Source organism: Phaenicophaeus curvirostris, chromosome 20, assembly GCF_032191515.1.
Source record: "Phaenicophaeus curvirostris isolate KB17595 chromosome 20, BPBGC_Pcur_1.0, whole genome shotgun sequence".
Classification (NCBI taxonomy): domain Eukaryota; kingdom Metazoa; phylum Chordata; class Aves; order Cuculiformes; family Cuculidae; genus Phaenicophaeus; species Phaenicophaeus curvirostris.
This window is the reverse complement of record NC_091411.1, coordinates 3,614,854-3,631,972: the sequence shown is the minus strand read 5'-3', so window position 1 is coordinate 3,631,972 and position 17,119 is coordinate 3,614,854. Positions and strand designations below refer to the sequence as shown.

Here is a 17,119-nt window from a genome sequence, read left to right as displayed (position 1 = left end):
GGGGAGATCATCGACCTCCGGCTCCAAAGAGGCTGTTGAGGACTCTGCGGTGGTTGGGTTGGGTTTGGGGCCAAAGGGAATGATTTGGAGGTCAAGAGGAGCAGTTGGACGGGAGTTCTTGAGCATCACTGACTTTCTCATCCTCTCTCTGAGTGAGGGTGGGGAGCAGGAGGGATCCATCCCCCCGCCCCAAGCACCCCTGTACCCGGCTTCATCCCGATGCCCATAAGGAATGTGATGCCTGCACCAGGGCAGGCAGCGTTTGCAGGAGCCAGCATGGAGCCTGGCTCAAGAGGTGCTCTGATGCCTGTTTTCCACCCTGAGGTAGAAAGTATTTGGTAAATAAAGTCATCAGAACTCCAAGCCTCACTGTCTTGCTCCCCACACTACTGGCACCGCCTGGGCTCCAGGGAGCGAGGACAGAGAGGGTGCAGGGCTGCAAGGGACTGGGGTGGAGGCAGGACCTGCTTCCCATGTCAGCGATACTCTGGCAGGAAAACATGATTTTCCTGCTTGGCTGTGGCCTGTGCTCTCCTGGGCTGAGACCCAGGTCCCAGCAGTGCCTCAGATGGTGAGAAGTTTCTTGGTGAAGGAGGTGCCAGAACAGAAACCTGCTCAAAATCAGGTCTTTCAGTGGGCAAAGAGCGATGCTGCCTTTTTTTGTTGCGTTTCTTTCACTCATGGGAGCCGTGTGTAGCCCAGATGTTGCCAGAGCTACTGTTTAGGAAGCAGAATAATGGGGCTGGATCCAGAGCCTGGTTTTCAATGTGTGTCTCCATCCTCCTATCTGAGATTAAACCTGAAAACTTTGCTCCTGCCCTTCCTTTTGGTGTTCCTCGCTGCAGAGCACATCCATGCACTGGTAGTGAGCTGGGGCCATCTGAGCTCCTTGGGATGAGCGTATCCCACAGCCCAGCCGGGACTTGGGCTCCTTTGGCGGGGGCTGGTGCAGTGTGTGTGTCCCCCACAGCTGCTCTTTCCCTTGGGATGCTGCTGGAGCATCACTGCTGCGTGCAGCTCAGCCCTCTGGTACCTATGTGCTTGCTGGCTGTTTCCACAAAGCCAGGGCACTATGAGCAAAACCAGCTCCTAATGAAAGAGGAATCAACCTCTTACAGTAAGAAAAAGGCAATATATTGATTTAATTGTCTTGCATTTTCCTCTGACAGCTGCTGGGAGCTGCAGCAGGAGAAAAAGATCATAGAATCATAGAATGGTTTGGGATGGAAGGGACCTCAAAGCCCATCCAGTTCCACCCCCTACCATGGGCAGGAACACCTCCCACACACTCCCTCCTAGCCCCATCCAACCTGGTGTTGAACCCCTCCAGGGATGGGGCAGCCAGGACTTCTCTGGGCAACCTGGGCCAGGGCCTCCCCACCCTCAAGGTTGCTGAGCCCCTCCACCGTCCCTGCTTGCCAGCCAGGGCTTGTGCCATTAAATCTTCTCCTCAGCATGTGATGAAAACACTTCCCGGGGTGGGCAGTGACCCGGGGAAGGCTCAGCCCTCATGGGCTGCTTCGTTCCTGCTTTCCCTGTGAGTTAATTTTTCCCTCCTGAGCTCTGTTTCTGTCCCTCATTTCTCTTGCTTTGGGATACTGTTTCAATTCCCATGAAAGCTCTTTTGTTGTTGTCAAGCAATTTATTTTTTTTTCCCCTAAATTAGAGGCTCTGTTTCTGCCTCCGGTTGTGATTAGTGTGGGAATTTTCACCTCCCTTTTTAAGACTGTATTTTTATAACACTAGCTCTTCTGTAAGGCCCAGAGACATCATTCCTCACACTGGAGGTTTCCAGCCTGGTTTCTCCAGTGCCTGGGTGCCCTTGGCTGCTCCAAGAATGTCCCTTGCCCTTTATGGTGACAGGCGAGGCTGGAGCAGTGCCCGTCCTGCTGGTTCTTGCCCTTTAATTTGGGCAGGCTGCCCTGTTCAGCTCCATTTTGGGGGAAAAAAGGCAGTTTCAAGCTCCCATTTCTTCTTCAACATCATTCCCCTGGCAAGAGCAGATTATCCTGCACTGCGAGCAGGGTGGACTTCAAAGAGGTTGAGGTAGAGCATTGCTCGGCCAGGGAGGAGTGACCCTGCTGGGGCAGATGCAGGTGGCTTCTCAGAGGGCAAATCCCACCCTGCATGATTTGGAGGATGAGATTTGGCTGTAGTGGCTCCAGTGGGGAACTGGATCCCGTTCCAGGCTGGTGATGCTGAGCTGCAGGGAGCCCTGGATGGAGAAGAACTGGCCCCTGAAAGCTCAGCCTTGCTTTGGCTTCTTCTCACACTGAGAAAGGGTCAGACACCACTTTCTCAGTGTTTTCTTCCTCCTTCGGAAAAGCTGCTTAGGCTTGGAGTTAAATGTAGTCATCTTAGAAAAATCTGTGTGCATTGGAAAAGATCCGCTCATTAGGCTGGAACCTCCTGGGAAGGGAGAAACCACCCCTGGCTGCCTCTCTCCAGGACGATGGCTTGCTGGGAGGTCTGGGGATGTGCCGTGACTGTCTCTGCTGCAGGGATGCTGCTGGGACCCTCCGAGCAGGGTGGCTCTGCTGGGAGATCCAATTAATGGCTTTAAATTGGAGAGGGGAAGATTTAGACTAGACATTAGGAAGAAATTCTCCATTATGAGAGTGATGAGGCCCTTGCCCAGGATGCCCAAGGAAGTGGCCACTGTCCCATCCCTGGAGGTGTTCAAGGCCAGGTTGGATGGGGCTTGGAGCAGCCTAATCCAGTGGGAGGTGTCCCTGCCCATGGCAGGGGGTGGAACTGGGCTTTAAGGTCCCTTCAAACTCAAACCATTCTGTGATTCTGTGATCCTGAACCATGAGGCCACCTTGGATTTGGTTCCATCCTGCCTCCCATCCTGCCAGGATCAAGACATGGAGAAGGGTGCCAGGGGTGTCTGCTCCCAGACATGTTTCTTTCCGGCTGGCAGGCGCCTCCACAGCTGGAGCCTGGAGAGGCTGGGAGAAGGCAGAGACATGCATGGGACATGTGCCAGCTGGCTCCTGGGCTGTCCTGCCTGCCCACTGCCCCATCTCCTCCTCTCTATGGGACGTGGCTCTGAGCATCCAGCCCCCTGCTAAGGGTCCCCATGCTCCCCAGTCCTGTGGTGCTGGTGGGCTTGTGAGATCCTATACGCCATTGGGGGTCAGTGAGCCCCCAATCCTTCTGAGCCCCTGCTTTGCCATCAGCTCCTGCCGAGCCCCCAGGTCCCCATGAAGCTATGGGGGTCAGTGAACCCCCCATCCTGCCGAGCCCCTGCTCCTGCCATGCCACCAGGGCTCACCTGGTCTCTGAGTCCCCATACACCATCAGGGCTTGCTGCCCCTCCTCTTGCTGTGCCACTGGGGCTCGCTCAGCCCCTGAGTCCCCATGCACCATCCTGGGTCACTGACCCCCCCCAACCCTGAGATTGCTGAACCTCTGCTCCTGGGTCCCTGCCCTTTGTCCAGCCTGTGCACAGAGTGGGAACTGCCTCCAGCCAGGGTCTGGGGGTCTTCAGCCCCTACCCAGTCAGATACAGGGACCTTGTGTCCCGGTGACAGCCCTAGGCTCCTTGTGTGGGTCTGAGGGTGTGGGGAACACGGGGGACCCACTGTGAACGTTGTTAGAGAGGCTGCTGAGCTGCCCCTGTCTCCCCATGCGAGGCTGCTCACTCGTCCTCCTCCATCTCCTCCCCAGGAATCTCTGAGGACTCCAAAGTGGAGGCTCCAGCCTTCACAGATGCCATCCGCATGTACCGCCAGTCCAAGGAGCAGTACGGCACCTGGGACATGCTCTGCGGCACTGAAACCCAGGTGAGGACCCGTCCCCCCACCCAAACTGAGGCTGGGATTGAGGGGTGTGGGCTGAGTAGCGTCCCTAACGCCTCCTGCCTTTGCAGGTCCTGAGCAACCTGGTGATGGAGGAGCTGCTCCCCGAGCTGAGGACCACCATCGGCCCCCGGCTGAAGGGCAAGGCTCAGGAGCGCCAGCGGACCTGGATCCAGGTACGGGAGCTGCTGGAGGAGGGACAACATCATCACCTGCCTGCGCTGCCCCTGCTTTGGAGGACGCGCTGCTGTCTCCTTTCCAGCTGGTCTGGGTGCCTGCTGGCTTTCCTGCCTGTCGCTGCCAGCGCCGCCCCCGGCGTGTCCCCCTCTCCTGGCCCCTGCCAAAGAAACCGTCCTTGTTCTCCACTGCAGCTTTTTAAAGCTCCTTGTTGTGCCCCTGTGAGCAGCCCTGCCCATCCCTGTCTGCGCTTGGCGCGTCCCTGGGGCGAAGGAAGCAAACAGGAGGAAGCCCAGCCCCAGAGTGAAGCCCTGGCTATATTTAGCGAGCTGTTTTTAGAGCAGTGCAGGCTAAATCTGGCCCAAAGCCTTGCGAAAGACCAAGGGCTCTGCAAAACTGCCTTGGTAAAACATTAAAAGCTGATAGATAATTGCCACCAGACTCATTGGAGCAGGCTAAAAACATACAAACAGGGCTTTTTTCAGTAGCTGTGGTTTTAGCTGCAGAGCTGGGAAGCCTAAGGGAAGGGTGGGAGGTGGCTCTGCCTTCCATCAGACCCAAAATCTTGGTGTTTGACTGTAAAGTGAGTGTGAAGCCTCAGCAAGTGGCTCCATTCTGCTCGTGGGATTGGCTCTGGAGATCCTAGACAGGGCACGGCTTTCAAATAAGTTCAGCAGCTCTTCTGCCTGATCATCCAGCATCTCTAGACCACCAGCATCCCCGGACACCCAACATCCCTGGACCATGAGCATCCCCAGACCTGCAGCATCCCTAAACCTACCTAGTGCACACTGGCTGGAGGAGACACTACTCAGCTCTGTGCCCTTTGGGTACCACTTCAGAGCAGCTTCTGCACTCTGGGGGGCTTGATCTCACCCAGCTGAGGGCGTCCCTGCTGTGGAATGTCTACTGCCAGGCTGTGAGGAGAGGTCCAGTCAGGGCACGGGTGAAGGCTTGGCAGGTCCTGCATGTGTCTAGTACTGGAGGTGATGGTTGGCAGGGGCAGCAGGAGGTGTTGGGGGAACTAACAATGACCATCCCATCTCTACTTTGCCAGATCTCAGATGCTGTCTATAGGATGGTCTATGAGCAGACCAAAGCCCAGTATGATGCACTGACAGCCAAGTGCGAACAGGGGCGGCCCCAGATGGAGAGCACCATCCGCACGGACATGGACCAGATCATCACTTCAAAGGAGCACTTGGCCAGCAAGATCCGAGGTACAGCCCTGAGGGGAGACATGGGTGTGTGTAGCTGTGTCCATGACCACCTCCTGGCGTGGCATCACCACTGTCTCCCCAAGGTGTGGCTGGTCCTGGGGTGCAGGGTGGCTCCTGCCAGCATGACCTGGGGAGCCTTGGGGAGATGCCAGCAGCTGGATGAGCAGGGTGCACATCCTCATGGGCATTGCCCCAGGAGGTGGGACACAAGGTGGGCAGTGACCTCCCCCATCAAGGCACTGGGAGAGGAACAGATCCAATACAGACCCTTGCAAGAACCTTTTGCATTGCCCTACAAGTCTTAGAGAACTCTCCTGGAGGGGTCTGGAGAGAGGAGCAGGTTCTTCTCCCGAGGGTGGGTTTATGACCTGATTTGCAGAGCTGGAAAGGCAAAGGAGGAGCCTCACCATGCTTACTCCCACTTTGTGCCCAGCGTTTGTCCTCCCAAAAGCGGAGATCTGCGTCCGTAATCATGTCCAGCCCTATATCTCCTCCATCCTGGAGGCCCTGATGACACCCACGAGCCAGGGCTTTGCTGAGGTGCGGGAGGTGTTCTTCAAGGAGGTGACGGACATGAACATGAACATCGTCAATGAGGGTGGCCTGGAGAAGCTGGTGGAGGTGAGACCTGGTGATATTCTTTGCTGGCCATTGGGCTTGGGTGCAGTAGGGCCAGTCCTGCTGCCACGTTTCATGCAGATGGCACTGGAGGACCCTGGATTGAGAAGATATGTGGGAATGAAGCTCATGTAGTGGTGCAGACTGCTGTGCCTGGTGTGGGGTGGCATGTCCCAGCCCTGAGTGCATGGAGAGGCTGTCCTTCCCTGCTGAGCTTGGCTTTGTCCCCAGTACATGGAGAAGCTTTCCCACCTGGCCTTCCATCCGGTCAAGATGCAGTCGTGCTATGAGAAGATGGACCAACTGAAACTGGAGGGCTTGCAGCAGCGATTCGATGTCTCCAGCACATCTGTCTTCAAGCAGAGGGCCCAGATCCACATGAGACAGGTGGGGTGGGGACCAGGGTCCTCCCGTATTCCCTTGGGCTGAGAACAGTGGTCTAGGGAGCGGATGCATAGTTGGGAACCCAAGCTGATCCATCCCAGGCAGACATTTGGCTGGGTTGTTTCCTGTCTCAGGGACTTTCATGTTGTTGGCACCCAGCTAAGGGTGTGGGACGGGTCTGCCCATCCCCTTTGGTTGGGAGCCCAGGCAGGGAGGGAGCCTGCGGGTGGGAAGCAGCAGGGACCACTCTTCCAGCATGGACTCATCATCCAGGCTTGGGCATCGTGGCACAGCTGCTCCTTTGCCACTGAGCCCACTAGCACCAGCAAGGCCAGTAGCCCAGTTCTGGGGCCTGATCCAGCCAAACCTGGAGTAGAGTGGAGAAGAGGTGTGTGCAAACCACCTTTGGGCAGCTTCTTCCACCAGCACCCTTGATCCTCAGGGTGGATGCCATGCTGAGGACCTTGCCAGTTTGAAGGCTCATCTGAGTGTGGCCCTCAAAAAGCCTTCTGCCCACCCTCACGGTGGGTCCCTTTGGGTGTCCGTCCTCTGCCCCGTGCTGACTGCCTGCTTCTCCTCACAGCAAATGGATGATGCCGTGTACACATTCGAGACGCTGCTCCATCAGGAGCTGGGGAAGCTGCAGGGCAAAGACGACTTGTGCAAGTCCATCCAGCGCATCCTTGAGAGGGTGCTCAAGGTGAGTGGCGATGGGTGGAGGACCTTCAGTAGTCTTATTCCAAGGGCCAGGAGCCTGGGGAGGAGGACAGGAGTGACAACACCCATCTAAACAAAAGTCTTCTGGGGGGCTGGAGCACCTCTGCTATGAGCACGGGCTGGGACAGTTGGGGTTGTTCAGCCTGGAGAGGAGAAGGCTCCAGGGAGACCTTAGGGCAGCTTCCAGTACTGAAAGGGGCTCCAGGAAAGATGGAGAGGGACTTTTTTACAGGGATGTGGAGTGATAGGGTGAGAGGGAATGGCTTTAAACTGGAAGGGGGAAGATTTAGATCAGGCATTAGGAAGAAATTTGTTGTGATGAGTGTGGTGAGGCCCTGGCCCAGGTTGTTCAGAGCAGTGGTGGCAGCCCCATCCCTGGAGGTGTTCAGGGTGTCCTCGGATGGGGCTTTGAGCAACATGATCCAGTGGGAGGTGTCCCTGCCCATGGCAGAGGGTAGTACTGGATGGGCTTTGAAGCCCCTTCCGACCCAAACCATTCTGTGATTCAATGAGGTTCTGTGTTATATCCAACTTGCCATGCATTTTGCTGGGATGTGGGGCAGGCAAGTGGGAAATCAGCTGGAGGCGCCGGGTCCCCTCTGACCTCACGCACCTCTGTAAAAGCCACTTGGGGTTCAAACTGGCCCAAACCCCCTCTGGAAACAGCGATGGAAGAGCTGCCTCCTGCTGGGGCTCGGGCACCTCAGGAACCATCTGGAGAGAAGGCTGTGAGGGGCAGATGGACCTGCTGATGCCCCTGCAAATGGGTTGATGGGGGCAACCCACAGGGTTGAGTTGCTCCCAGCCCGCAGCCCTCGTTGACCCAGGGCTGCTGTCTCGCTCACTTTGCAGAAATATGACTACGACAGCAGCACGGTGAGGAAGAAATTCTTCAGGGAGGCCCTGCTGCAGATCACCATCCCCTTCCTGCTGAAAAAGCTGGCACCCACCTGCAAGGGGGTAAGAGGTGAAAGCTTGGGCTGGGAGGGGGAAGGACCCTGCCTCTCGTTCTCCCCTGGCTGAACAACCTCTCCCCTGTGGCAGGAGTTGGCCAGGTTTCAGGAGCTGATCTTTGAGGACTTCGCCAGCTTCATCTTGGTGGAGAACACCTATGAGGAGGTCGTGCTGCAGTCGGTGATGAAAGACATCATGCAAGGTAGAGCTCTGCAGCACTGGGGAACCTGGACCCACTCAGCTCTGAGTCCTGGGGGTGGAGAGAGAGAAGCTGAGCAGCACCTGGAGGGCCCATACTGGGTGCTGGGGACTAGAGAAGGAAAGGGTGGTTCAAGCAGGGTGCTGAGGGGTAAACAAGGAGGAGTGCCCCTGTGCTGAGTGCTGTGGAAGGAGGGGGGACTCTGTGCTGGGGTCTGGGGTCTGAAGGAGGAGGGGTTGACCCTGTGCCAGGGGCTGAAGAAGAAGGGGCTGAACCTATGCTGGGGACCATAGAAGGGAAGGGGACCATCCAAGCAGGGTGCTGGGGTCTAAATGAGGGGGAATGACCTTGTGTTGGGTGCTTGGGCCTGTGTGATGAGGGGGTGACCCCATGCAGGGTGCTGAGAGCTCTACCTAGAGCATCTTCCCCAACCTGGCTGTCCCCCTGGCAGGGCTGGGTGGTGGGTGGGATGCTGAGCCCTCTGCCCAGCTCCAGACACCTCTCCCTTCACCCCACACCCAAGGCAGGGGCTGGGAGCATTGGAGGTGCTGCCTTGTGTCCCCAACCCAATCTGACACCTCTCTTGGTGCCCCCAGCTGTGAAGGAGGCGGCCGTGCAGCGGAAACACAACCTGTACCGCGACAGCATGGTCATGCACAACAGCGATCCCAACCTGCACCTCCTGGGCGAGGGCGTCCCCATCGACTGGGGCGAGGAGTACAGCGGGCAGCCCGAGGCCGAGCCGCCCGCCGACAAGCGCCGCAGAGCCAAGCAAGTGGTGTCGGTGATCCAAGACGACGAGGGGGTCCTGCCCTACGAGGTGGGCACCGAGGCGCTGCTGCAGCCCAGCTCCCCGGAGCGACGGGAGCTGGAGGAACCGGAGCCTGGGGTGCCTCCGAGCTCCCCGGGTGGGGTGGAGGCGATCCGGGAGGCGCTGGCGAAAGAGAGCCTCGGGGATGGCATTGAGGAGGCACAGCTGACGAACGGTACCGATGCCACGCGGGAGAGCGGTGCCACCGAGGAGGAGGTGGTGTCAGCGGGGTCTGTCCCGGGTGATGTCCACCCACAGGGTCCAGCCAGCAAGGGCGATGGGGTGCAGCGTGTTGTGCCGGCATCACCCGGAGCCGAGGTACCATCAAAGGCTGGTGTGCACCACACCACACCAGCACCAACGATGCCTGGAGCTGATGTTCCACCAGCGTGTGGGAAGTCCCACCCTGCATCACCATCACCTGCTCCCAGAGCTGATGTACCCTCAGGGGCTGGGATGTCCCCCACCGCACCACCAGCACCTGCTCCCAGAGCTGATGTCCCATCAGGGGCTGGGATGTCCCCCACCGCACCACCAGCACCTGCTCCCAGAGCTGATGTCCCATCAAGGGCTGGGATGTCCCACACTGCACCACCAGCACCTGCTCCCAGAGATGATGTCCCATCAGGGGCTGGGATGTCCCCCACCGCACCACCAGCACCTGCTCCCAGAGCTGATGTTCCATCAGGGGCCAGTGTGCAACATGCCGCACCAGCATCAATTCCACCCAGAGCTGATGTCCCCTCCAGGGCTGGGATGCCTCAAGCCACACCAGCATCACCCATGCCCGAAGCTGATGTCCCATCAGAGACCAGGATGCCCTGTGCCACACCAGCATCACCCACACCCAGAGCGGAGGCCCCATCACCACCTGCCAGGGCAGCTTGCCACCAGCCCAGTGACAAGGAGACAGGTGAGGAGGTGGCCTTCCCGGGCGGCGAGTGCAGCCCCCGGCACTCCACGGGGATGACAGAGAGCGGTGAGGGGGCCCAGACCGAGTTTTAGCCCCCAGCCCTGCTGCCATGGACTGGCCCTGCTGTCACCGGGGGTTGGGGTAGGGGGAATAGGACCTGCTGGGCTGCTGGGGATGAGAGCAGCGCTGCGGAAGAGGGAGGGGATGGGATGGGAACCACCGAGACCTTATTGCCTTGCTGGGGGGGTCGCCGCTGCGCAGGGCTGGCCACAGCCAAATGGTGTTACTGGGTCAGACTGGGGGAGGCCCCCAGCCCGGCACGGGGCACCCCCTGCACTCTGCTCTGTCCTTCTGCCTTATTTTCTTCTTTTCTACTGAAGAGATGCTTTATCTGTGCCCCCTCCCAGCACAAGTGGGGTGGGGGCACTGTCCCTGCTGTGGATGGGTGTGGGATGCTCCCAGCTGTCCCCAAGTTGTCCCTTGCCCCTCCAGGGGAGTCCTGGGAGCCTTGCCCACTGCCATCCCACCCAGCCGGCTCTGGGAGTGCCAGTGGGAGTTGGGGGGGGACGATGGAAAACCTGATGGTGGCCAGGGGCAAGTATCCAGCAACAGGGTGGCTTGAGCTGCTGCTGCTGGGGCAAGTGCTGGGGCTGGCATGGGCTTGGAGCACCCACGCTGGACACACAGAACCCCCACTGGGCTCGGAGCAGCCACACTGGGCTTGCAGCACCCAGTGCCCACCCCTGGCCACCCTCACCCCAAGGTCTTCTAACAGCTATTTAAGTTCAGAGTCAAAACTTAGAGAGAAGGTAGAATTCTCACTCCTGCCTGGCAGGACTGGGCTGCCTGCAGGCTCAGGGTCGTTATGCAGGGGAGGCATCCCAGCTCTCGCCCTCTGGAGCTCCCCAGCACTATGCATGGATTCCTCCGGCTCCCGGGCTTTGCAGGTTTTGGTACCCGCAGTGATGGTCAGGCTGGTGCCTCAGGAGTGGTTTGCTGGCAGCCCTGCCCACAGAGACGTTAAAATAGCCGCAGAGCTGGTCAGAGGGGGTGGCAGAACTCAGTGTGGGAACCTGCGTGTGCGTGCCCGGAGCAGGGCCCAGCACCCTCACCTGTATTTTAGGTGCCACCGTTTCTGCCTCTGAAGGGGGGTGCCCAGCCTAACCCGCTCGGGGAGGCGCCCCCAAAGTGCCTTGCTTTGGGAACTTAAAACTTGGCTCTTCCAGGATATTTTATTAAGAAAGTTATACAAATGTTTTAAAATATGCTTATAATAATTAATAAAATGGAAAAGCTTTATTTAAAGCCAGAGGTGACTGTCCTTATTCCTGATCCTGTCCTTATTCCTGACCCACTCCCCTGGGCTGTGGTTGAAGGGCAGCGCTGGGTATGGGGCGGGTGACGTCCCGAGGTCTCGGCAACAACACTAGCCAGGAGCCCCACGGCTGAGATGATTTTTATTAAAAGGGGTGTCCCGAGGAAGCAGCAAGAGGCACCCGCAGCAGCAACGTCCCCTCGGCACAGCCACAGGGATGGCGCAGGGGCTGCTCTGAGCCCACCCCTGAAGCACTGCGTGACGGGGGTGGGCGGGGAGGGGGGCAGCAGGACCCCCCCTTATCCCCAGAAGGCACTATGTGAAGAGAGGTCGGTGCAGGAGGGCAGGGGTGCCTGTCCCCAGTGTGTCCCCTTCCCCAGCAGGTCCATGCCTGTTCCAGCCAGGATGAACTCCCTCCAAAAAGCAATGGGGAAAGGAAATATCCAGCATCCCCCCCACCATCACCCAGTCAAAGCTCCCTGAGAGCTGGGGGACAGCCACCAGCTGAGTACGGTGATAGTGGCAGCAGCACGCTGACCACCAGGCTGCCCTTCCCCTGGGTTGGGCCAACACTGAGGGTCCCTGCAGAGCAAACCCTTGCGTGCTGCATCCTGCAGAGCATGGGGACAAGGACAGACCCAGCAGAGGTGACAGCAGCTATTTCCGACAACGTAGCAGGAGGCATGGAGCACGTTGCCCACCATCCCAGGAGGGCTGCCTAGCCCCGGCCGAGCAGGGGGTACACCACGAAATAGCCCAGTGTGGAGCCCACGATGGCCCCAAGGAAGATCCAGGCGTTGTAGGACATCACGGCCAGCATCACCATGTAGCCCAGCACCACCTGCACCACGTGGAACAGCGTCTGGCCAACATGGTACCGAAACCACCTGTGGAAGAAGGAGGAAAACCCATGAGGGAGGGATGGAGGCAGCTGGCATCTCCCCTTCCCAACACCCCATAGTGGCCAGAGATGATTTGGAGAGTAGGGAGAGGGATGCGGGCTGCAAACAGCAACTTAGGGGGGAAATCCTGATGGATGGTTACGAACCAGAGGACATTTAATGAGCACCCCAAGCACTGAGCAGCTTATGCTAAATGAAATAAAGGCACCTTAGCATAAGGCCTCACAGTTTTGCACCAGAATTAAAGCTAACTTTGCAGAAGAAGCAGCTGCTGTAAATGACACACTGTCTTCAAGGTTTCTCTTTGCAACAATAGAGAGTTGTTCTGCCTTGTACTCCTCTCATTTCTCAGGGGAAGCTTTCCTCGGTAGTCCTTGACTTGTTACTTCGTAGTCTATCAGTTTGTAGACTGAAATGCTCACATAGCTGTTTCTCATGGGAAAATATAATAATGTATTGTAACTAATGATTACTTGTTGCTAATGGAGAATTGTCAAATCAGCTTGCAAAACAATGGCTTGTTTCAGCTAAGGTATAAAATGTGTTAAGAACTTTGATTAAATGGCTTCACAAGGATCATATTGATCACTGTGTGTTGTCCCATTTCTTCTGTCCTGCTCCGAAGGAACTGGGAGGATATTATTAAGGGGTTGGCAGTAAAAGCAGCCTTGGGCATGGTCTGGGATTAAATGCAAGAGGAAACACCCAGAGCTTGTGCTGGGAAGGAAATGCCTGGGCCAGCCTTCCTTGGGTGGTTTGTGCCCTTTCCTGAACCACAAGTACTGTCCAGCACCCAGAGCGGCTCCTGGGGGACTAGGAGCATTTAAGACAGCAGGAAAACACCCTGGACCCCTCCCCAGGTACCGGGGGGGAGTGGGATGACCCCCTCTTGAGGCTGCACACATACCCCTATTACTCCACAACTGCCTCTTTGCAGCCGTTCTCCCCTCCTGCCCTGGCCTGGGGTCACACACGAGTCCCCAAGCCCCGCTGGTGAGGGGACCCCACGGTACCTGCCCTGCGTGGGGTCGTTGCCCTCCTGCTCCGGCTCCGCCAGCGACTCCTGACTGAGGCTGCGGGGCACGGCCAGCAGCGCCCGCCGCAGCAGCACGGCCTTGCCCATCTTGACGGCTTCGTAAAGCACCGAGAGCAGCACGATCACCAGCACCGAGAGAGCCATCCCTGCGGAGAAACACCCTGCTGCTGCCCGGCATCGCCGCACCGCCGGGTCGGGGCGTCTGGGGACCAGGGGAGGGGTCCCAGCACAGAGCACTCGGGCACAGCCATGGGATAAGTGGGAGGGCATGGATTGCTCTGGGACACGATGAGCTCAAAGGTCTTCTCCAACCTCTCCAACCTAGTCTATGGATTGGGATTGGGCTGGAGCAACAGGCAGCAGGATAGTGAAGAAATGGGAAATGGTTTATTTAGCTCAATTCTCCCTATAATATCCCCCCTAAAAATATAAACAGAGATAGATATGAGGTAGAGATGATAGAGATAGAGATTAGAGATATAAAATCCCCCCCAAAACACCCTTAGGAAGCATTTTTTTTGAAGGGGGCTGCTCTGCTAAAAATAACCATCTTTGCACCAACTCCACAAAAATGTAGGAGTTAAAACATGATGCTGGGACAGTAATTTAGTGGAAAAATAAAGAGTGTGAAAGAAAATAGGAAGATGAGCCATCAGTGAGTGATCTGAGGGGTGTTTGCAAGCTTCAAGATGGGGGGCGGAGGGGGGGTGGCTCCTGCATCTCCCTGCTCACTGCTCTCATCTTGGGAGCATCCCCACGGCACAGCACCGCCCATGAGGGTCGGAGAGGGTCAGTCAAATCCAGGCAGTGCCCTCAGAGCTGTGGGGCATGTGGAACCCATCACAGCCCTGCTCCAACCCCCTCAGTGCAGCAATGCTGGGCGAGGGCCCTGCTCTGCTCCCCCCTCCCAGCCCCTTGGCTAACGCCGCTCCTGCCAGAAAGGCAAACCAGCACTGTTTCTCTGCTCTGAACCCTCCTCCTGGGCACAGTACTGGTGGAAGATGGACAGACAGACAGGTGTCTCAGGTTTTCAGCCTACCTGCAGGGCTGTGGACACTCCAGAAGTCAAAGAGCAGCACTGCTGTGTCCGAGAAGTAGAAGGACATCTGGAAGAGAGGCCAAGGAAAGCGCTAGGAACTAGCTTGGGGTGATGGGGCAGACTGGGATGGGGCACCCGCTTCTTCAGGATCCCTGCACCCACCACCCTGAAGGGCTGAGCCCCGATGACGACGCTCAGCCAGGGTTTTACCAAATGGAGCAATGTTTTCCCCTAATTCCTGAAACAGGAAGAGGAACTTGCACTGAAAGTCACAGTCATGGTGACCAGGCTTAACTATTCCCATGACATCTAGCAGGACAATTTTCACCTCTAGCAGCAGCTCCTGCGTCTGCTCTGGCAAGAAAAAGCCAGAGCTTAGCTCTGCCAAGTTGACAAGCCCAGGATTAACCTAGATTCGTGAAGGGAAGGTCCATGGGAGACAGTCCGAGGCTAGTGGACATGGTCCACAACCTGAAGCGTAGCCTTTTCTCTGCCTTCCAGGGGTTTCTCTTGCATCACTGGGCTCACCCAAAGCCAACAGCAGCTCCTTCAGGGATGCCTCCTGTCCACCTGACCTGGGGCTGCCAGGACCTACAAAGGCATCAGCCCCTCCCTCTTTATCACCCTGAAACAGGAGGAGCAAGTATCACTAATCTCTTCTGAAGTGATGCCATGGCCACCAACCCGTTTTGCCACAAAAAGTGGAATTCAGGCTTTTTTTCTTCCTCCCTGTCTCCACAGATCTTTCCAAGTAGAACTCGAAGGGCTTGTGCCCTCTTCTCTGCTGCACCAGCCTGGCTTTGGCCACGCGTTCCCACCGTTACTGACACCAGCAGATGCGGCTGACGGGTGGGCTTTGGCCAGAAATACCATCCAATAACCGGGTGTCCACCTAGACGAGCTCTAATTACACCCTCTGGTCGCTCCTCACCAAAGCACATTAAGATGTGTAATTGGCTCACACCTTTAAGCTTCCTTTGGCACCAGATTCACAATAATTAGCCTTTTAATGAAGCTATTTCTCCTCTGCAGGCTTCACCCACAAGTCTGCAGCACCATGTGAGGAGGAGGTAACGTTATTTTAAGGACCAAGGAACTAGCAGAAGATTCTCCTGACTGCATCAGGTTCTCCCAGTCCAGGGTGAAGCCTTTGGGTACCCAGTATGGCCATGAGGCTCATAGGATGCTTCTTGGGCCACCAGCCCCTCGCTATACTGCGACTTCCTGAGGGTCAGCATCCCTCTGGGTGAGATGCAGTTTGCAAACGTGCTAAAAATCTCTGCCTTCTTTGCAAGAGGGGAGTGATGCAAATCAACAGGCTCAGGGTTACTGGTTGGAGGGCACGGTCCTGTCCTCACCCACCCGCCCACACGGCTGTGATTCAGCAGGTGCCTGGGAGAGGCTGCGCCCAGCTCCTCCTCTGCACCTTCAAGTGTTTGAACAAACAGAGCTGCTGAAAAACATCCTGTGCTGGGTCTGCTTATGTGCACAAAACGGGTGTTTAATGGCTTAACCCCCTGCAGTTTTGGGGGGTTCTGCAGGTTTGCGTGGTGTCTGTCTGGAGCATCCCAACCTGCTGCTCTGGTCCAACTGGGACACCCAGCCCAGCATGTTGGGATAAGCTGTCTTCCTGCCACACACTGACCCCTGCTTTGCAAACCAGCGTGGCAAGCAGGACGGTGTCTCAGGTAGCCCCAGCTGCAGCCCCACACTAGCGACACGGTGGCCTGGGGAGGCTTCCCCACACCGGGATGCTCCTTGGAGCTGGTGTGAGCCACCCTCTAGATCCCGCAGGGATGCTGCGAAGCAAATGGGGACTCAGTAGCCTTAAACATCAAATCCGAGCTCAGAATACAAAGCAAATCTGCTTCAAGTGATGATTTAAGGCCTGGGCCATGCCGTGAGCTCCTGCTGGTGTGAGCTTGCACCCGTGACAGCGCATGAAGAGTCCTTGGGGTGGGGGGGGACGTGGCCACACAGGGGTGTGAGGAGCAGACAGGCAGACAGACAGCCCACCCTGTGCACAGCTCACTGGAGCCACCGCTGCTGGCTGAGGTACGGGGCGAAACAAGAACTGGGGCAAATGGGAATCGGGGCAAATGGGAATTGGGGCAAACGGCAAACTGGGAACCAGGACAAAGGGGGAATCTGGGTGACTGGGGCAAACAGGGAACTGGTATAAACAGGAATGGGGGCAAATGGCAAACGAAGGACCAAGGGAACCGGGGCAAAAGGGGCACAGGGTGAATGGGGAATAGGGGCAAACAGGGAACTGGTGCAAATGGGAACTGGGATGAACGGGGACCGGGACAAACTAAAGTGCTAAGGGGCATGGTTTAGTGTTTGATAGGAATGGTTGGACTCGATGATCTGGTGGGTCTCTTCCAACCTGGTGATTCTATGATAAAGTATTCACAAAGTTAGTAGATAACTAGAAAAGTTCTCTATGAAGCACATACGCCTCAGGATTAGGGTGAATAAAAGAAATGTAATGAAGAACTAATATTTATGGTTGGACTCGATGATCCGGTGGGTCTCTTCCAACCTGGTTTTTCTGTGATTCTGTGAAACGGCCAACTGGGGCGAATGGGAACTGGGGCAAAAGGGGCACAGAGTCAAAGAGGGAAACTGGTCCAACAGGGGCAAATAGGGAACTGGTATGAACAGGAATGGGGGTGAACAAGAAACTGGGGCAAATGGGGAACGAGGGCGAATGAGAACCCAGGGGAATGGGGAGCGGAGGCAGAAAGGGAAGCGTGGGAAATGGGAAACGGGGCGAAGCTCCGACAGGGTGAAGGGTGATGCTGCAGTCTCTCATCCTCAGGGAGCTGCGGGGGTCTCGGGGGGCGCTTTGCTGGAGCAGGGATGCTCCTACCCCCAAACCGGGGAGGCTGCGGGGTCCTGTCCCAGGACCCTCGGCTCGGCTCACCTGCATGGCGGCGGTGGGGACCCCGTCCCGGGGCGGCTGGGGGCAGCTCCGCTCCGCTCGTCCCGGAGCAGCTCAGCGAGCCCCGTCCCGGCCGGTCGCAGC

At 57.2% G+C, this 17,119-nt stretch overlaps 3 protein-coding genes across 4 annotated transcripts in view; 2 read left to right on the top strand and 1 right to left on the bottom strand.

Moving 5' to 3' along the window:
• NIBAN2 (niban apoptosis regulator 2) overlaps positions 1-11,101 on the top strand; it is a 33,756-nt gene extending 22,655 nt beyond the window's left edge. The window contains exons 6-14 of the mRNA XM_069873648.1: positions 3,673-3,788; positions 3,875-3,979; positions 5,038-5,200; positions 5,634-5,821; positions 6,050-6,205; positions 6,786-6,902; positions 7,772-7,879; positions 7,964-8,075; positions 8,669-11,101. Coding sequence (XP_069729749.1) covers positions 3,673-3,788; positions 3,875-3,979; positions 5,038-5,200; positions 5,634-5,821; positions 6,050-6,205; positions 6,786-6,902; positions 7,772-7,879; positions 7,964-8,075; positions 8,669-9,888 — 2,285 coding nt within the window. The 3' untranslated portion in view covers positions 9,889-11,101. The remainder of the gene's footprint in view (positions 1-3,672; positions 3,789-3,874; positions 3,980-5,037; positions 5,201-5,633; positions 5,822-6,049; positions 6,206-6,785; positions 6,903-7,771; positions 7,880-7,963; positions 8,076-8,668) is intronic.
• The window catches only part of WHRN (whirlin), a 231,093-nt gene that overhangs the window by 139,451 nt on the left and 74,523 nt on the right, over positions 1-17,119 (top strand). The window lies entirely within an intron of this gene.
• On the bottom strand, positions 11,240-17,106 carry SLC31A2 (solute carrier family 31 member 2). 2 transcript variants are annotated; one of them, XM_069873650.1, is made up of 4 exons: positions 17,018-17,106; positions 14,089-14,155; positions 13,027-13,195; positions 11,240-11,998 (listed from the first exon to the last, which is right to left on the bottom strand). In XM_069873650.1, the coding sequence occupies exons 1-4, from the start codon at positions 17,021-17,023 to the stop codon at positions 11,830-11,832; spliced, it is 411 nt and encodes a 136-aa protein (XP_069729751.1). In that variant the 5' UTR covers positions 17,024-17,106; the 3' UTR covers positions 11,240-11,829. The 2 variants fall into 2 exon arrangements, with proteins under 2 accessions (XP_069729751.1, XP_069729752.1); XM_069873651.1 differs by lacking the exon at positions 17,018-17,106 and adding an exon at positions 14,703-15,200 and having other exon boundaries at positions 14,089-14,157.